A 20,648-nucleotide genomic window follows, 5' to 3' on the forward strand; every position below is an offset into this window, starting at 1 on the left:
CTAAAACTAACACCTTGTTCTAAAACTAAAATCTGACGAGGCCGGAGTACACTCGGGCAGGTGCCTATGGGAAATATATGTTGTAGCATCAGCCCATCCTCAACGGGTTAAACTCTCTGTGGAATTGACATTATTTACATTTGTTTGACTTTATTACCAAATCTTTCAAAGTGCTCACTCTCTAGAAAAAAGTCTCACTCAATACAAATTTACATATTCTCCTCTACAAGATTTATAATGATATGAAACATACAGTACCATTAAAAGCCTGACATAAGAAAAACAAAGAAGAAAAGAATTCCCTTTTCATTCACCTTTAGGAACTGTCACTTAGGCAATACAGTGAATGCAACAATATTTGCAGTCTACATGTATATTACTATGTGTCATGAACAAAGCTGGTGGAACAATAATTCCTAGTTCATTAAAAAGAGACCTTGGCAAATCTGCCCTTGGAAGATACGTGCACAACTATGTTTCTATGACGACCATTCAGTTTGGATTAGATTTTCCACACACAGGCATTTGATATGTGGTGTGATTTGCTATACCTGAGTCACACTGAATCTTCTATAACAGTCTTTCTATTACGTAGGTGTAAGCTCTATGGTAGCTCACAATGAGCTGCCACAAAAAGTCTTCAAAGAGTCTACAAAGAACATTTTCTGATCATCTGATTAAAAAACAAACCTAAAGCAAAGAAATAACTTTTGAGTTTGGTGACAAGAGAATCTATTATTATTATTATGTTGTGTTTTTGTTTTTTGTTTTTTTGTTATTGAGGTTTTACAATCGGCATATTTAGTACGGGTGATTAGATGTCCACACTTTACCAACTATCTCTTGGCCTGGGTAAGATCTAGGTGCACAAATGTCCCTGATGTAACTTAATGCAAAGGATTTAGGGAGGCAATAGCCTCCAAGATTGACTGAAAAAAAAAGTTATAGGCAATGTATTGGATGATAAAAACAGCTTGACTCGTACAACTATGGGCCACAGACAAAATTTAACACTTGCTGAACATTGGGTAATTCTCCAGCAAAAACAGATACCAGTATGTCCAACAGGTCTATCAGGATGCTCTCAAGAAGTGTGTGTGCTGAGCTATGAACAAGGTTGATTGACAAGGTATCCATAGACACACCACACATCCTGACTACAACTCTTGCATTAAGCCAGGACATGACTGTCATGTGAGAACAGTTGGTGACCCTGAAAATGTGAATGTCCACATGCATGATTTAAGGCTCAATGAGAAAAAATGGTTAATGGCTGATATAATCTGACATTATTTTCAGTTTGCTGACTATGAGGTTAATCTAATTCTTTGCCAAGTCTTGCTCTTCACACAAAGACTTATTCTGGAAGCCAAAAGGAAATGCTATATTTTGGATTTACTATTCGATGAAATTTAGATCATCAGGTAATTTTATCAAAATTACAAACCCTAGCAATTAGCATTGCATAACTTACTAACAATTTTCTGCACATGAGAAATGATTTGATTTGCCCAAGGGGGAAAAATGACAGAAACAACTGTCACATCTATTGCATCATCCCGAAAGATATCAATCATGATTGTAACAATGTAATTAAATTGATCATCCCCATGCTAGTTTTGCTGGCTTCTAAATGTAACCAGTTTTGGAGATGAGAAACCCAAAAGATGCTTGTTGTTTCACCCTTTTTTGTGTTGTTATAACGGAAAGGAAGAATGTTCATTTGAAGAGGACCTGCCCCTGGTAAATACTTCCACATCTGGTAACATTAAATGTAGATACCAAGCATGCAGATTGTCTTTTGAAAATCAATACAATAATATAATCAAAATCAGATGAACATCTTAGAATCAAATATTGTTTACAAATATTCTTATACAAAGTATCAACTACTTATCAAACAACATCATTTTGATAAGGGAACAACAAACAGAGACACTTCTTTACAATCCAGTACATGAGTATCTTACATAACACACACCATACTCAAAACAAGCATATTCCCCCCCCCCCCCCCTTCCTTGTAAGAGTGATTAATGGTAACAGAATTTAAATATATAAAAACAGTAACTGCACTGGTTTCTGACAGCAAAAAAATATGAAACACAAAACTGACAAATCAACTCCCACACAATGGTTATGGAAAAGCAAAAATACAATGCGAGGACCCATAATTTTTAACATATCCATCAGAGCACGTTAATTGTGAAATTGAATACTTTCTGTGTTTGCGATCCTGATTTCAAGGTTTTCAAGGTTCACCATTGCCTAGGGCTGGGAGAGGTACTTAGTTACATCTCCAATGGACATCTGAGCCTTTGGTTGTTGAATTGAACACTACAGCCTACAGCTGTCAAAGCTTTGAAAAGGGCAGCAATTTGTTTTGTCATTGCAAGACATACACTGTAAATTATGAAACCACAAAAGAGGAATGTGAGTATGGAAAGCTTTTGTATCATCATCAATATATTTGCCTTTGAATTTCATTACCACATTGGAAATCTTTATTTATCATAACTATAATCATTATTATAATTATCATTACAAAAGATTGTACATATTGTACTATTGTATTGTTCAGCTATATCAAATGTACAACAATCAAAAGAATGCCATGATTGGCAATTATTACAACTATGTATTTGCATTTTGTATATTACTATAACCTACTTAGGATATAGCTGTGTGGAAATGATTGTTTTTCCTTTCTTTCTCAAAAAAGTGAAAATGTAAAATGACATCTCATTTTGTGGGCTACAAAATCAACACCAAAACCAAACTATGAGAAACAGCTAGAATTATGACTGTTACTCACTGAAATACATTACACTATTCTAATCGAAAGAGAAGAGTAGAATATCTAGTATGTTCCTACTGTTGAGTTCAACATAATAAAGATACAGCTGTATAGAAATATTTTCTTATTCTTTTTTTCTTCCTCTGAGAAAGTGAAATGACATCTCATTTTGTTGGCAACAAAATCAAATCTAACACCAAATTATGAAAAAACAATACAAAACAGAGAATTGTTACTTTTACTCACTGGCATCGTCAGTATGACTTTTTTCCCCCACTGCTATTTTTAGAGCTTTGTGTGGTTTGACTGATTTGGGGTGAGGCAATGTGGATGCACTATATCTGGCTCAACAAGTCTAGTAAACTGTCATCCAAAATATAATATGCAGTGCTGAAGTGGTGACCTTTCTTGGGAGAAGTTATGGATTACATCACTAACACATTCAACTAACCATGATTCAGAAACAACATCATGTGGGTTTGATGAATGATAATCTTTAATCCAGTTATATCATGCACTTTGCTGTATATAGTGTCTACATCTCAATGCTTTATCATCAAAGTGCCGGAAGATAATTTGCACCAGAAATACCTTCACTGGATAGCATGAATTTATCTAATATAATCTAACACATGTTTCATGAAGGTTATTTGCTAAAGGTCTTTATTAAATGCAAGCCATGAATACAATGCAGCAATTATATTTACAAACACCGCAAAGTTACAGGGAAAAGAACAAAAATCTATTGAGATATTCTGAGACGCGATTTCTTGATTTTTTCACATTATTGATGTAAATGAACACATTAAGATTGCAGAGGGTAAGAAAAGGTTACACAAACATTGGGAGGCAAAAAAAGGAATATACTAATGAAGCAGAACAGGACACCGCTGCGAGACTCATTGGGGTGTAATGATCAATAAATGTTCCCCTATTTGGATGATGACAGGGAAGACTTATGGCGGAAAGGGTGCAAAGCATGGAGCTTGGTATAGAGGTAATGAAACAAATTGTGAAAGTAACCATTATGGCTGCTCCTTGATGGCCTTGGGATTACTTTAGGAATCTAATGATGCTTACATACACTACCATGCTGGATAAAAAGACACCGAAGCCATCTATCTGGACTCCAACAAGATGAATTAAATTATGTTACACCAAAGGATGGACTGCTTCCCTCGGTACTCTGAATGTTTGACTGTGCATCACAGAAGAGACCTTTTTTCTGTGCTGAAATACTAGCTTCTTAATCAAATGAGCACTGCAAAAACAAAAACAAAAACAAAATCCTGAAAATGCAGTATATATTTTACTCTCTCGAGAGAAGTATTGGACTCATCAATTTGTAGGTTTATGTATGCAAATATTACAACTATTTAGAGCATAAATTTCCTCCAAATATAAACTCAGCCGTTCTCCTGTGAGTTAATGATATTTTTATGCAGCTTCCCCATGTCTGTGAGGGATGAATGACTTTTCTGTATTGGACATAACATATAATGCTTATCTATAGTCTTCTAAAGGTTTGATATTGAAAGTCCTGAGAAGCATCACAGCTTCTACAACAAGACAAGATAAAATGATAACAATGTGACATATCCATCCATGGTAAGCTTATCAGCACAAGCATCACATTTTTTTTTTAAAAGGCCCCACCCAAGATTTGGACCCAGAACTGTCAGATACCAACTTTTACTCCCGGATCAAGAGGGATTATGGCATATGAAGCAAAACACAGAAATATTAGGTGGAATGTTTGTTCAGAGTGAAAAACCACTCCATATATATGTTGACTTTTTAAAAAAAATGCAAAAGTTATAATAAAACAGCTAACTGTGGAAGATTCTTAGTATTGGACATATACAATGAGAGAGTCATTGAATGTTTGATTTTCACTTGTTGTGAATCACATGTCGGCAAATCAGATGAAATGATGATGGTCTTGGCAGGCAAGTTTTTCATTGGTCTGAGTACAAATGTCTATACAGTTATTTTACCTAGGTGCTTACGTCCTTCATTTAATACAAAGTAAAACTAGAAATGTCGTTATGGCGACTGGTATGCCTCCGCCATAATGCATGATTCTCCAAATAGGTCTATAGTACACGTGGACAATGTGTGATTACATTTTCACAAAATAGGCAAAATATTAAAATGACAAGTTTGTCACAATTGTGTTGAATGTTCACCTTCCTTGACCTAGGTCTAATTGGATGAATAGGAGAGCATATATTTGGGAATTTTGAGACTTTAACTTGACTTTGACCCATTCATAAGTTTATGCATTGAGTAAATATCAAGGTATGGAGAAAAAGTGCAATTTCTGTATTGAATAGTAAATTGTCACCATTTTCATCAGGCCTTTGACCCTAAAATTCATAAGATAATCACTGTCAGGCAGAACATGCATAAATATGTAGTAAGTTTCAAGATAACTTGAGCCACTTCTGAGATATGGAGGAAAAAGTTAGTTCAGCACTTTTACTTGATCTTTAACTTTTGACCTTTGAGGCAAAAAAAAAAAGAAGAAAAAAAAAAACTTCCCAGAGAATTTCTATTGGGTTATACATGCATACACCAAGTGTAAAAAAAAAAAAATAATCCTGCTGGCATTGAATAAATATGAGGGAAATAGTAAAATTTTGAACTGTTGCCCTTGACCTTTGACCCTGACCTTTGACCCCATGGACTCTAAATTCTCTAGATAATCACTGCCAGTCAGTACATGTATATACTATGTTCCATGAGGATACCTTGAACAATTTCTATGGTACGAAGAAAAAAGTGAAATTTTGATATTCTTACTTGACCTTTTGACCTTTGACCTCATGACCCCAAACTTTCTCCAGAGAATATTAATTGCGTAATACATGTATACACTAACTTTCAAGAAAATATCTTCAGGCATTGCATAGATATGGTGAAAATAGTGAAATTTTACGTATTTGACCTTGACCTTTGACCTTGAGCATGTGCACCCAAAAGTTGATAGGCACAACATCACCCCCTAATACACATACATGCCAAGTTTCATTAGGATACCTCAAAAGGTTTTTTAGTTACGCTGTCCACAAAATTCATTACGGACGGACGGAAGGACGGACAACACGAAAACATAATGCCTCCGGCACCACTTCGTGGCAGAGGCATAAAAAGAAGAAGCAATATCCTTTGCATAAAAATGTCAATGTCAACTTGGCAATGAAGAGGGGAGGGACTCTAGTTGCAAATTACTGCCAAATGTTATTCTTTTTTCAATTTATAACATACTAATGGGAGAGTTTTTAGGTGATGACACCACTATCATTATTATACAAATAGTTTGCAAATGTGATTACAACTAGTATCTGTTTCCTGAGAACATGGGAAACTTGAGATTACCATAATTTTTCTCATTTTCAACATTGCTACTTCTCCTTGTCTGCCACAATGTGCCTCGTTGATACCAGATGCTGACCATAATAATCAAGTCTTCTTATCCATGGTAGCCTCTTCAGTGGTGCCACTGCTCTACCAGAGGGCTTGCCATTATTACTACCCTAGTGTTCCCAGGTACCCATTTATACACCTGGATCGAGAGGGGCATGGTGAGTAAAATCATCTTGTCCAAGGATGCAAGCACTGGGCGGGAATTGAACTTGAGTCCTCTGCTTGGGAGACGGGAGTCTTATCTACTATACCACAGTGCCCCCTAACTAAACTGTTAGTTGCCTAAACTATGTTAACACCATACCATGTCCCCAGCAGCCACATTTAAGACCACCATTTTTTCATTTAATTTCATTTATTAAGTTTCCACACAAATCATACAGTGTTGTGTTTACAACATCCACCCATGACAATGTAAAGTAACACATGAATTATAAGTTATAAGTGCAGCATAATACAAATAGCATTTATATGACACAGAATCAAAACTGAAATCATTCTCAAGTACATTAAATTCATGATGGATAAATAAAATTGTGTGTGGTGGGAACCTACTAACCTACTATGGGCAAGCAATGAGACAAAAATGTGTGTGTGTGTGGGGGGGGGGGGAACTGGACTGGATGGGTAAAACATGACGGGCTGTGATTGCCGCAGATACATGGCAAGATTTCAAACTCCTAAAAATATGCTGCTGCAGTCACGTTACGAATGAGAAACGATTATCCCGATCTATACTCAAGTATGGCACGAATGGTTCCCGATTAACTTGATTCAGGTTCAATCTAATGATCAACTTGATCACTTTGCAACTGCTGTAGATCACTACTCGACCAATTCAAGAGTGTACCAATTTAGCACTTGCAACCTTTCCTCAGAAGACATTTTTTGCTGCCTCTGGTGCAAGATCATACATCTTGCCCTCCTCTAAACTTTCTTGCAACACATCAATGTGTTTCCTGGCATGAACAAACCAAGCTGCTATCCCATAATCAAGGATAGGCAATACAAGTGACTTGTAAAGACAAAGGTTTCACATACTTTTGGAATAACAAACTGTATTCATAATGTAACAAGTACTGCCAAAAGACAGCACTGGAAATAGTATTCCAAAGAATTCAAAGCTCACAAAAAGTAAACTATGACTGTATAACTTAACTCAGAAGGGTTCAATATCTTATTGTATGCACACTTCAAGTTAAGGGTACTTTCAAAAGAAAAAATAGCTTTGCCTTATAGTAAAGCTAAAGTCATTAAAACACAAAGATTTTTTTTTTTAAACTGTATTATGTTGTCAGGAAAAGATGACTATTTTTGCTGTAATGTTAAAACTACAGGTACGATTTCATTTTTATTAACACCAAATTTCTCATGACAAACAACCTTCAGTGTACATGTAAATCCCTTCTAGTGAATGATGTAGCCTAATGTGCAAATGATGCACACCCACATAACAGAGTTCAATAAAACAAACTACATCTGTAGAACTATTACTAAAGGTGATTAATACCCCTGCTCCAGCAGCTCAGACTCCTATAAAAAAGAAGAAGAATTGAACCAGGGTTTGTTAAAGGTTCTGTTTATGTGTGTATGTGCATATGTGTGTGTGTGTGTGTGTGTGTGTGTGTGTGTGTGTGTGTGTATGGGTGTGGGACCTTGTGAGAACCTTATGAGTTTGATCAGGTCTGCCGTGCTCTTTTTTGTACATCCCAAGTTTATGTAGAAATCCCCAAATGTCAAGGTTTTGGTAAAATTGTGGTTACCGTGGTAATGCTTTGTCTGGCAAACACAAAAATTAGGTCTCCACATCTATACCTCTATGTTATAATGTCCACCAAATTTGATTTCAATTGCTTCACAATTGTGGAAGTAGTTCACGCCACAGGATTTTCTAGAAAATATGCAGTTACTATGGCAATACCTTGTCAGGTACAAACACAAAGCATGTCTTGCATAACTACACCTTAGGTCATTACACATACCAAATTTGAAATAAATTGCTTAAATACTGTGGAAGTAGTTCGTGCAATAAGGTTTTGGGGAAATTGTAGTTACTAATGGCAACGCTTTGTCTGGCAAACACAAATATCATGTCTTCCACATCTATACCTCAGTGCCATAATGCCCATCAAATTTGAGTTCATTGCTTCAAAATTGTGGAAGAAGTTCAATCCAGAAGATTTTCAAGAAAATATGTAGTTACCATGGCAACACTTTGTCAGGTACAAACACAAAGAGGGTCTTGCATTACTACACCAATAGATCATTATACATACCAAATCTGAAATAAATTGCTTAAATACTGTGGAAGTAGTTTGCTCCTCAAGATTTTGGGAAAATTGTGGTTACCATGGCAACACTTTCTCCAACAAACACAAAGAACATGTCTTGCACATCTACACCTCAATGTCATAATGTACCCTAAGTTTCATCTAAATTGCTTAAAAACTGTACACGAAGTTTACAATGGAAAACTTTGCAAATGACTGCCTAACCGACCGCTCAACCGACCACACATTGATTCCTATATACCCCCTTAAACACTTTGTGTATGTGGGGGTATAAATAAAATGAACATTTAGCAAATTGAGACACGTTGATAGAAAAGAAAGTTTGCTATGATACGTGTAGGCCTATTGACCGATTCGGGTTCGTTGAGGGCAGCAGACATTTTATGGCACTGGGCGCAGCCATGAGCTCAAATTGCGGTGTCTCAGCCGACCCCCCATGCTCTCCCCCACCCCCCGGGCAACATGTTTATCGCGCACTTGTAACAAAGGTTCGCGCACTAAGCAAGCATTCGCGCACTAAGCAAGCATTCGCGCACTCAGTACGAGACGCCCATTGGCTAAAGCAACCATGCATCAGTTTTTCATTCTGCGCGCGTGCTAATGTAGGGAGAGGGGTGGGGAGTGGGAAGGGGGGGTCGGCTGAGACACCGCAGTAATGGCGCTGCCCATGCCAAAAATACACATAGCGCGTCACAGAATCGGTCAATACTTTCAGTAATATTCCAGCCACATTTTCCAGACTTGGCAAGTAACATTTGAAACAATATTGATATTGTCATAAAAACATAACATTTAAAGTCAAATACACTGTTTATTGAAAATATTTAATGTGCATGTGTGTGTGTGTGTGTGTGGGGGGGGGGGAAGTATATCCCCTCCCCTGGATATAAACTGGTGAATACAAGTCAAGACATCATCATGACTTGCGCAACAACAACCCATGCATGATTCATCTTCAACTCCCGTATGAGCAGGTAGACCTGCTCAAGTCAAGACTGTGTAGAGAACATGTAGATGTCGAGTTGGTCTATATGATCTAGTACAAATCGTATATTAATGGATTGTGGGGTTGAGTAGAGGTAGAAGCCAGTGTCGCGTACACATCATGCAGAAGTTGTGAATAGTTGGATATAGGTTGTAAAAGGTCAAGTAATGATCAAACATTTGGTTAAGATTGTTAAGGGTAAATGGGGTGATCACGTTTGTTCGGACTTGATCGAGTTGATCTGATCAGCAGTGGGAACCCACCTTAATGTAGAAAGTCTTTAGAAAACACTAGGAAACTCCTGTAGTATGTGAAGTGTCATAATTAGTACTCGTATGAGCGACTGTTAGAAATAGGACTTCTGTACCTCTATTAAAGGTAACGTGAGACTGAAAGAAATCAACATATGTTGATTGACCAAAATAATATCACATACAAGTCATATTGACATCAAAATGATGGATGTAGACCTTGCTAGACCATGGAAGAAATTGCTTCAGATTCACACATTGCCTACAATCCTTGCACAGTGACCATACTGCCTATGGGACATGAGTAATCATACTGGCAGGCATCTTTTCACACATTCGAGTTGGTGAAGTGCACTTTAATGTGAATACAGTAAAAGCATGTACATATGAATTGAGATGAATGAGAATGCTGATCCAGAAGGAAGTGTACAAAAATATGTTCATCATTGTCAGAGTAATATCAACAAAGAACTTTTGTGCTAGCTTACTGCATAAGCTGTTATTTTCCTGAGGGTTTAATTTTCACAAATTTTGCAAATCATTGTTGGACTGCGAATTTAAGAACACACAAAAATCTCGCCATACAAGGGTAATAGTGCACGTATGATAGTCTCGGTGTCAATTCGCGAAAAACAACATCTTGCGAAAATGTCTGTGACCTCCTCATTCGCAAACGTGTCTTTATGCCAAAATAATAGCTCATACAGTACATGCAATCAAATTTTTGACGTAAGTGTACAATACAGGACATGAAAACTACCCGGGTGAGTCTTTTAAAAATTTCTGTCTATACAAAGGCATGTATGCCTTAACTACTAAAATGTGAAATATGTGACAACCCTAGTGTAGGCAACTTTTGCAAAGGTTTAATAAGTATAATATTACATTTGTAGATGATGACTACCATGGGAGGAAACCAACAGAATGACCACAAAGGCTTTGACATGCTAATGAATGAGGCTTGTAACCTCCCCAAGTTACATTTCAAACTATAGGATTAGAACATGCTGTATATTCTTGACAACAGAAATCATTATTGGCAGTACTGTATGTCAAAGAATTGTAAGAATAACATGATATTCCTGCATAATCTGATTTTTCTGTGAAAGCCATTTTTATATAATTACCATTAACCATATATTTACACACATATGCACAATACAGCTCCAGTGCCTCATGCGGGCACAGTGCAAACCATAATTTGCCTAGATGTGTCAGTATGTGCTGCTTCCCTACAGTGTACTTCATATTTCTGTACACGCTGCAAATCATCAGCCACTCTGGTTTTAGCATTGTGTAGAATGCAAAAATTAATTTTATTGACTATGCTGAAAATAACATAGTCCATATTTTTTTGGTACTGTTGAATACCATTTATCAAAAATATAAATAATGTTTTCCCATGTGACAACAATACCCATCTTGTAATATTTTGCCAATGGAAGAACACTAAAATTGTCCACTTTCATGTGAATTCTGCTTATAAAATCACTGGTTGGTATTTGACTAACCAATGTAATGGTATGTTGTGGCTAATTCTATATATAACGTAGTTTGGGAGTAGAAATTCATACCGGTACTCGTGTATCATTCTTAGTATTGTTACCTTGCATTTGAGACAGCAGTATAATTTGAGACAGCAGTATGCCTTAACTACTAAAATGATATGAGCCAGTGATGTCAGAGATGTACTTCACATTCCAATGTACTTTTGATGCACAAATAAATTTACACCGCACCATCATACACACGAAAAGAGTATGATTTCTATCACAACAAATACAAACAGTGAGATAGAGTACAGTAAATTTGTAGCACAGGAAAATTTAACATATGATGAAAGTTTCAATAGTCGGAGAAGAAAAAAAAAAGTGTGGAAGCACTTTACCCTGACAAAAGACAATGATAGCTAAAGTACTCATTAACTTGTGAAAACTGGCTTTCAGATTTTGCAGTCAATCTGCTACGAAAAAAAAAAAAATCATACAGACTACATCGCCTGAAAGTGTCTTGGCACTTTGACATTCAATAACCTGTTCCTTATCGGAGCCTGGTATACCAGGTTCCCAAAATGCAGACATGAGTGTCTACATTAGTGGCCTAAATTTGTATTTATTTGTGTTATGCTGATGAGAAAAATCACTTTCATCGAAAGATTAGAGTTTCTTCTATCAGTATCTGTTCCTTTTTTCTGGTTCAATATTGCATGTATTCTTGTCTAATTTACCTTTTCCAATGTAATAGTGTGATTGTTTTGCTACAAAACTTGTATGAAGACATACGTAGCCATCAAGGCTGAGCTCACTAGATTTTTATTTCTGCTGACCCCATTTGGGTGTTCTTATAGGCCCGAATTCTCAAAGCTGGAATAAGTTATTCCACCTTTGATAATAGATTCTGGGGAATAAATCGCGTCATTTTACGTCATGAGGGCCTGATTTGCATAAGAGGCGTAATAAATCGGCAGAATAAGTGGTGTAATAAAGTTATTCCACCTTTGAGAATTCGGGCCATAGTGTATAACAAAAGAATTCCTGAGCCCATTAGCGCATGTTCTATTCATACCATATGTCCGATCGATATTTTGCATTGTTCGATGGTACAGACAGTTGACTGTGTATAGGGGATACATGCAATGCTTGACTGCTTTCGCACAGGCTGATGACAAATCTGTCCGTTTTCTGTCAATGGGCAAAAAGAATCTCATTTGGCAGCATTGACGGCTCTCACAAAATTGCAGAGGGAACCGGTTAAAGTACACATTGTGAAGGAGTGCCAGTAACAAGAAATATCCCTTGCTATACAATGGAAGTGTGCATGGCCAAACACAAGACACTGATCAAAATATGACTCTTATTTTGATCCTATAAAAGGCGCGAAACTGGGAGCAGCGTCCCCCAAAACATTAAGGGGGCTACATTTCACAAGGATGCACCTCCATACAAGTCTTAAAGAAAATTTATCTGGGAATGTGTACGGAAGAGCATTCACAAGAAAGATAACATGGTGGGTGCCATTGACCCTTTAGAAGGCAAAACATTTGGGACAGCAATCATGCAAGAATACATCAGATATTACCATGATAATTCTCTGCATAAAACTAGAACAAATTCTGTTGAGCAATGTTGCCAGTCAAGTGCACACAAGCAGACCCTCAAAAAAAAAAAATCAAATTTTTGTGTATAATAAAGACGAAACAAGCAAGGGCGCTGCCAGGAAAAGCTATGGGTGGCTACTTTTTTTTTTAATATGATACACATCCACACTGAATTTGAATAAAATCTATCAAAAAACATGGCCAGTACTGCACACACAAGTGTGACATGACGGTAGCATGACACAGCTGAATCGAAAGTCTCCTCCAGTTCACATGGACCAGGGAGACAAGTAGGAAAGTGATATGAATAATTGGAAGGGAAAAACCTTATCTATAGCGACATTTTAAAAATGGCTTGATCATATAACTACATGCACGATGTACATCATTTTTTACATCATTTGTGTTACTTCTTGACTACACAGACATACACCAATAGCGCTGCAGCCATACTTGATCCTACTCTTACCTTGGACTGCCAGACCAGCCGGTATGGATGTGAGAAGTTCAGTCTCTCCATCACTCTCTGCACAGTGGCACCAACCTCCGCTGGGTATGGATCACCTCGGTTAACAACCTGGTCAAGAAACAAATCCATGATGTACAGAAGAAATATGTGAAAAACAAGACGCAAACAAGGTGTCTTGCACAACTACACATTACACTGATCATATGTGCTGAGTTTCAGGCAAATTGCACTATACCCGAGAGCATAGTCTGATCCTCAACACATTGGTATGATTTTTATAAAATATGTCACTAACAAGGAAATGCATTATTTGATACTGATGAAAAAGGTGTCTTGCACATCTTCCTATGATGGGGTTACGCTTGCCAAATCTTAGGTAAAGTGCTAAAAAAATAAGCGAGTAGTTTGCTCCACAAATTTTGCGATGGAACGAACAACTGACCACCCAACTGATCAACCACCCATCTGGCCACCCGACCTCAGTGATTCCTGTATACCCTCTTACACACTTTTGCAATGGTCACATTGGAAGATACTACACATAGTTGACATAATGGTATCTTCATTTCCTCCAATAGAGTCATTCATTGCAGCCCTACGCTGAATTACAAATGATTTCGCAAAGTATGTATGTAGTATAATTACATAAAACATATAACATAGGAGCTTATACAAAACAAGTACAATTCAACATTGCATCAATATACATTATCAATTCAGCAATTTTACATCCTGACAATTTCTAGAAATTTGAGCACGTAGTCATACTACTGACAAAACTATGTGTACTTTGAGTGATGTGAAACTGCTACCCACAGTAAATGTCTATTTTACAATATGCATGCTCTACATGGGTAAAACTTGTGCGCCCTCCTTGAATATCAAAAATGCAAATGCGCAACAGTGCACAAAATAATGCACAATGTGCATTAACAACATTTCAAGGATCTAATCACATCACACACTTTCAGACAGTGGCGTACCGTGGGTCAAGACATTGGGGGGGGGGGGCACCTCATGGAAAAGTAATTTTGAGGGTGTGTATGCTTGTGCGTGCATGCGTGTGTATGTGTGTGTGCGCTGTCAGTCTGTAACTTAATGGGGACTACAATACATAACGGAATGTGATACATTCCACAGCGCAGTCATTGAGCAACATTGTAAGTTTTCCTTACATGGATCACGGAATGACGGTGTGAAACGACAAATTACTGGCAGCAACATCAGGAGAATTGCATAACAATTAAATGCGAGCGAGCGAAGTGAGCGAGCTTGAAAATTTTGACATTTTACAGTCCAAAAACTGCCGTTTGAAGCTATATTTTTTTGCTTTGGAATTTAAGGGGTGGGGGGCACACCGGGCGCAACATTACTGCTGGCAATTACTGGCAGCAACATCAGGAGAATGGCATAACGATTACATGCGAGCGAGCAGAGCGAGCGAGCTTGAAAATGTTGATATTTTACAGTCACAAAACTGCCGTTTGTAGCTATATTTTTTCGCTTTGGAAATTAAGGTGGGCGCACCGGGCGCAACTGCCGGCAATTACTGGCAGCAACATCAGGAGAATGGCGTAACGATTAAATGCGAGCGAGCAAAGCGAGCGAGCTTGAAAATTTTGACATTTTACAGTCCAAAAACTGCTGTTTGTAGCTATATCTTTTTGCTTTGGAAATTAAAGGACAAGTTCAACTTCATAAACATAATGATTGAGAGAATGCAGCAATATTAGTAGAACACATCAGTGAAAGTTTGAGGAAAATTAGACAATCGATGCAAAAGTTATGAATTTTTAAAATGTTTGTGCTGGAACCGCTGGATGAGGAGACTACTAAGGATCGTGATGTCATATGAGCACAATAATATAAAGAAAATGTAAAGAAAATTCAACATATTTTCACTTTTTTCGCATAATAAAAGAGCACTTGACTTGCCTCTTTCTAAAGGCAATGGGAATAATATTACCCATAACATATGTCAGTAACGAGTCAAGGGAATGTGTACTTTTTTCAAAAGATGAAATTTTGTGAAATTCTCTTTAAATTTTCCTATATTGTTGTACGCATGTGACATCATACACTGCAGTAGTCTTCTCATCCAGCAGTGACTGCACAAAAACTTCAAAAATTCATAACTTTTGAACGGGTTGTCCGATTTTCCTCAAACTTTCAATGATGTGTTCTACTGATATTGCTACATTCTCTCAATCCTTGTGTTAATAACGGTGAACTTGTCCTTTAAGGGGAGGGGCGCACCGGGCGCAACTGCTGGCAGCAACATCAGGAGAATGGCATAACCATTAAATGCGAGCGAGCGAAGTGAGCGAACTTGAAAATGTTGACATTTTACAGTCCCCAAACTGCCGTTTGTAGCTATATTTTTCGCTTTGGAAATTGGGGGGGGGGGGGGGGGCGCACCGGGTGCAACTGCTGGCAATTACTGGAAGCAACACTGTTGCCCCCCCCCCCCCCCCCCCCCTGGATCCGCCACTGTAATTGTCGGTTTATGTTCATGATTGGGGGAGGTATGACCAGTGAGGGGGCGTCGAAGTGGCCACACGGGGGAAAGATGTCCAAAATCCGCACTTTAGAGCATCCCCTAATTGTTTGTGTTTGTGTGTGTGTGTGTGTTTTATATACATGGAAAAGTTAGGAAATAGGCAAATAGCCCAGGTCAAGTCTTATTATTGCCAATGCAAGGCATTTTAGTATAAACTAGTATGTAATGCAACACTGCAAAATCAATGATCCAGCTTTGATATAACCAAGCGTAAGGTACAAAGGTGTACATGTATTCTACATCACATTGTGCAACATTGCAGCGACTCTTTTTGCTGTTCAGATGTTCTGAGTACACTGCGCACATCCTGCTTATATTCAGAATGCCAACCATGAAATGCGCTGAATCACAATCTTTTGTCAGCTCTGGGCTTTTTGAACAATGTTTCACACTGTATACCTCTTTAATTATGGTTAAAGAAATCTTAGAAAAATATCTCATTTCTTGATCACCCTTTCATGTCGATTTCAAAAGCAGTTTACTAACCGTTGCATTACCATTTTGGTAATTTTTTTTTTAATCTTTTTATATTTTATTTATTTTTTACAAGCAGATTGGTTACGCCACTGCTTCCAGAAGTTTCTGCCGTGCACGGTCAGACTACACAACACTACGCAAAGTTTTGCAAGCAGTGAAAAACTTCTTTAAAGTGCAAACAGGAAGTCTCAAGGGAAGTTTCACTGGTAACTTCTCAAGAAGTTTGAGGTCACACTGCCCAAACTATGCGAGGTAAAATACCGGACACTGAAACTATGTTTAGTTTTGTGTAGGCATAGAAAAGTATATCAAAGCATATGAAAAGTGTGAATCCCATTAATATTGAAGAAAACACAGTTGTGATACTCACAGACATTGGCAGAGAGTGAGCAGAGAAGAGGATGACAACATCATCTTTGACATGTTCTGGAAACTTGTCTAGTTCAGCCTCAATGTGTCTGCTGAATGCCTGGAGAAAAATGGAAGGAGATTATGACAGTGAATTGAAAGTAACTTCTCATCACATTGCTAGTGAACTTTAAAAAGCTTTTATTGTAAAAATAAGAAGTATAAGAATTTTATATCTCATTGATTAATTAATCTGGGAAAAGTTCTCTGCCTCATAGCTTTTGTATATCAGTCACATTATACCTTAGCTTTATTCTTTTTTTTTCTTTTCAACAATTTTCCATTCATGTGCTTTTATTGATATTGCTTTTACTCCCCCCCCCCCCCTCCCCTTGCAAAGTTGATTTGACCTTTGGCCAAACAAAGATATGACCCATTAAGTAAATGTGATATTCTCTGAATGTTTCCACATTATAGGAGGCTTGGGTAGTGGTTGTCTTCATGGTTATCTTCATGGCAAACACTTCAGTTCATAAATCACGCAAGATAGAAATTGTAATTGCATCACCCCTAACTGGGGTCAAAAGTTGTCTCCATGTGGGAAAGGGTATGTATAATGTTATATTGTTCTCTTGGGAAAATATTATGCTCTGACTTTACTTCACCAACAAATATATTTTGATGGACTGTCAGTAACAAGACGAAAAGAAAATCCCTTGAAAAGTCAATGTCTCAAATTCTTGCATTTTGCAATCCATGCACTCTTATTCAGTTCAATGTGACAGTCCATTTAGGTGTGTTGTTTTCTGGAGGATAGGTCAACAACAGCCATGTGCTAGGTACAATGAATAGTCAGCTAGGCTAGACAAATCCAGAAATGCGTTTGGCGACGTATCATGTGCGGACTAGTAAAATATTTCTTCAATTCTCGGTATCGACAATTCCTGGGTGCCGTGCGCAGAGCAGTGTTTTAGATGCATTATGGGATAGCTCAGGGGACAAACTTGCTCCGGTTTTGGTTGCATATGCACTCAGGTCACGTTCTGTCTTTATCCAGGGGTATTTTTTGTTGAAGATTTCCTCGCTTTCCATCACGTGACCAGCACATTGATGCCTTGTAGTGAACCATGACTCTAGTAACCTCAAATCAGTAAAATTTAGAAACTTAGACTCTTTTAAAGCTGAATTATAGCCAAGAAAAAAAGGAATAAAAACACAAAAGCAGACAAATAACTCCATTGAATCGTATGGGAATTGTGATGCGTGCGAGACAACCGGAAGCGACAACGGCACCGAGGAATCCCACAGTGGATCTGTGACAGAGCTCTTCAGCGTGCACAGAAAGTTTTCTGTGCATTGGCGATACCGAGAATTGGTTCACTTTCTTTACTGCCTCTGCCACTTTGGAGACAGCTGTTGTTGATATATGGTAAAAGAACTCCAGTAGCAGTATACCTTAACCCTATATCAACTGGGGGTCAAATGACCCCCCTCAACATTTCGTGCCACGATTCCGCAACACGCACAGATTTTGCTGCGCCGTTTCATGACTTTTTTCTCTGAAATCTCCCGCATATTTTGAGACCAAATTTGCAACATCCGGGTACACCGTTATGAAGATACGTAACAGTTTGCATATGCATGTCAACCCGAAAACAGCTCAAATTCATGATATCGTGTGCAAATCCAATGCAAATTGTGTTTTTTTGTTAAATTGATATAACTTCGATTATTTCAACTTTTAATTTTAGAAATTAATCAATTCTAATGAAGAAAAGCTTGAAAAAGGCTCTGCAACAAATCTGGGCCAAAAAACAATACAAACAAAAGGTCGAAAAACAATGAAATACATAAGAAATCAACAAAACAATAAAAACAAAAGAAATTGATTTTGATTGTGCTGTTTTTTACAAGAAAATTGTTCGATGTGTCTTGAGGAATTTTGACACAAAACTTAAGCAATCCTTCAGCCTTTTTAATGGAGTTACAGGTTGAACTATCATTTCATGCATAAATTTGCATAATTAATTTACTAAAAAATAGAAAGTCAATATTTTTCCATTGTATGACGACGTAATCTTGTAGATGACATCCGGCTCCATGTTCAGGCAAAATTTAGCGGCGATCACGCGATCGGCGGCCAAGATCTGAAGGGGGGTCAAATTGACCCCCCAGTAAAAACTTGGTCTAAAATAGCCCAGTTAAAATAGGGTTAATACGCTCTTAAGTACATGTACATACAGTGCTAGCTCCACTGTCAACCCACAAATGGAAAAATACAGACGGCAGGTCTCTTGTGATATAGATGCTGGTGGTGCATGGACTGACAAATGGGAGAATTCCTCCATTACTCTTTCATTGGGGAGATAAATAAATCCCATCAAGATACAAACCTACTGACTTTAACAATTACTCAATTACTCTCTGTGCCATATATTTTGTGCTTTTACTTTTGCAAATTTCATAAGGGGACAGATACTTGCACAATTATCATCAACATGGCAATCTATATCTAATGTATAACTATGATCTCTGAGGTGGGTAATTGCTACTTTTAGCCTGAAGAAGGATAACAATATTTCTCATTCTGATGCTGAAATACTCAATTCCACATTCAATTAATGTTCTAATGAATGAAATATCATGCTAAATATAAGATATATGACATCAAAAGTATCTTATAGATCCACAGCATTCAGAAAAAACCCTAACAATGACAATAAACCCTTCCAAACCTCAATCAATCCACTGTTCACTGGCCACCTGTCTATCACACTCCATCGCAGATTGCTGTTAGCTGCCAGTTTAGGATTCTTGCTGTAATGTCGATATATGGCATTAAGACTGCTGCCAGTGGTTGAGCAGCTATACTGTGGGTACTGGGTGAAAGCTACAGCTCTCTCAATGCCGTCCCTATCATAGTAAACAAAAGAAAATGGTCATGTTTGCTTCCACATAGCAACTACAAGCATGCTCATAAGTCTTGCAAAAACTAAGAACAAGACACTCGCAGAAAATTAAAACCTTGGGTGCTGCACAACTTAATATTACATGAAATTTATATACATTTAATGGAATTGATTGAATTAATGTCGATTGAAATAGAATAGCGTCCCAGAGGTTGAAATACATGCAGTTTAATATAAAAATACAATACTTAGCAATTGATGAGGTGTTCATGATATATGAAAAGTCCAGGAATTATGTATACATCAATCTAAACCATAAACATATGAAGAGTTAAGTCCATATTTGCCAAATGGAGATATTTGCGATTAAAGGTCAAGAAAAATAAAGAGAATAATAAGAAAATTTTTGCTTCTTTTGACCATAACTTCAAAAATGTACCTTTATATCTAGTGACCAATATATCATTTAAAAGGTATTATCTTGTACTTTATCACAGAGACCGTACTTCAAAATCTTCAAAAATGGACTTATCTTTTTTTGCAAACAAACTCTTCATAATATATATACAACAAATGGAAAATAACTAAAATTTACAAATTATCTTCTTTTCAAGTTCACATTCATGAGATATGAAATAGTTTTACATCATAATCTTAAGAAATATTGATCAAATGAGCTGCATCACAAGAGATTTTATGGCATAAAATGTGGTAATAAATTCCTGACATCCCACTATATGTGAGTTTATGCTGGGCTTAAACTTACTGCTGTTGCATATTGACACTGCTATGCTATTAGTGATTGCAAAAATCTGCACTCATTACAGTTCTTTTTTTTCCCCCTTCAACATATACCTCAAATTTTCCAAAAATATGAACTTCAAAAAGGCTGGAATAGTTAATAAGCGTTGCTTTGTATATTCAGATGCTTAACCCATTGACTAGTCCTGAGTATACCCGGGTAGGTGTTCATGTGACATGTGTGTTATAGCAAAATCAGTTTGTCCTCAAAGGGTAAAGATAAAAATTGATTGT

General features: G+C 37.3%; 1 protein-coding gene across 2 annotated transcripts in view; it reads right to left on the reverse strand.

Annotated features, from left to right (window-relative positions):
• The window catches only part of LOC140237689 (ferrochelatase, mitochondrial-like), a 73,247-nt gene that overhangs the window by 20,921 nt on the left and 31,678 nt on the right, over nucleotides 1-20,648 (reverse strand). For both annotated transcript variants that reach the window (XM_072317616.1, XM_072317617.1), the window contains exons 6-8: nucleotides 19,440-19,617; nucleotides 16,727-16,825; nucleotides 13,320-13,427 (exon numbers count right to left, since the gene is read on the reverse strand). In XM_072317616.1, coding sequence (XP_072173717.1) covers nucleotides 13,320-13,427; nucleotides 16,727-16,825; nucleotides 19,440-19,617 — 385 coding nt within the window. The remainder of the gene's footprint in view (nucleotides 1-13,319; nucleotides 13,428-16,726; nucleotides 16,826-19,439; nucleotides 19,618-20,648) is intronic.

The sequence above is a fragment of the Diadema setosum genome, chromosome 14 (genome assembly GCF_964275005.1).
Source record: "Diadema setosum chromosome 14, eeDiaSeto1, whole genome shotgun sequence".
Lineage (NCBI taxonomy): Eukaryota > Metazoa > Echinodermata > Echinoidea > Diadematoida > Diadematidae > Diadema > Diadema setosum.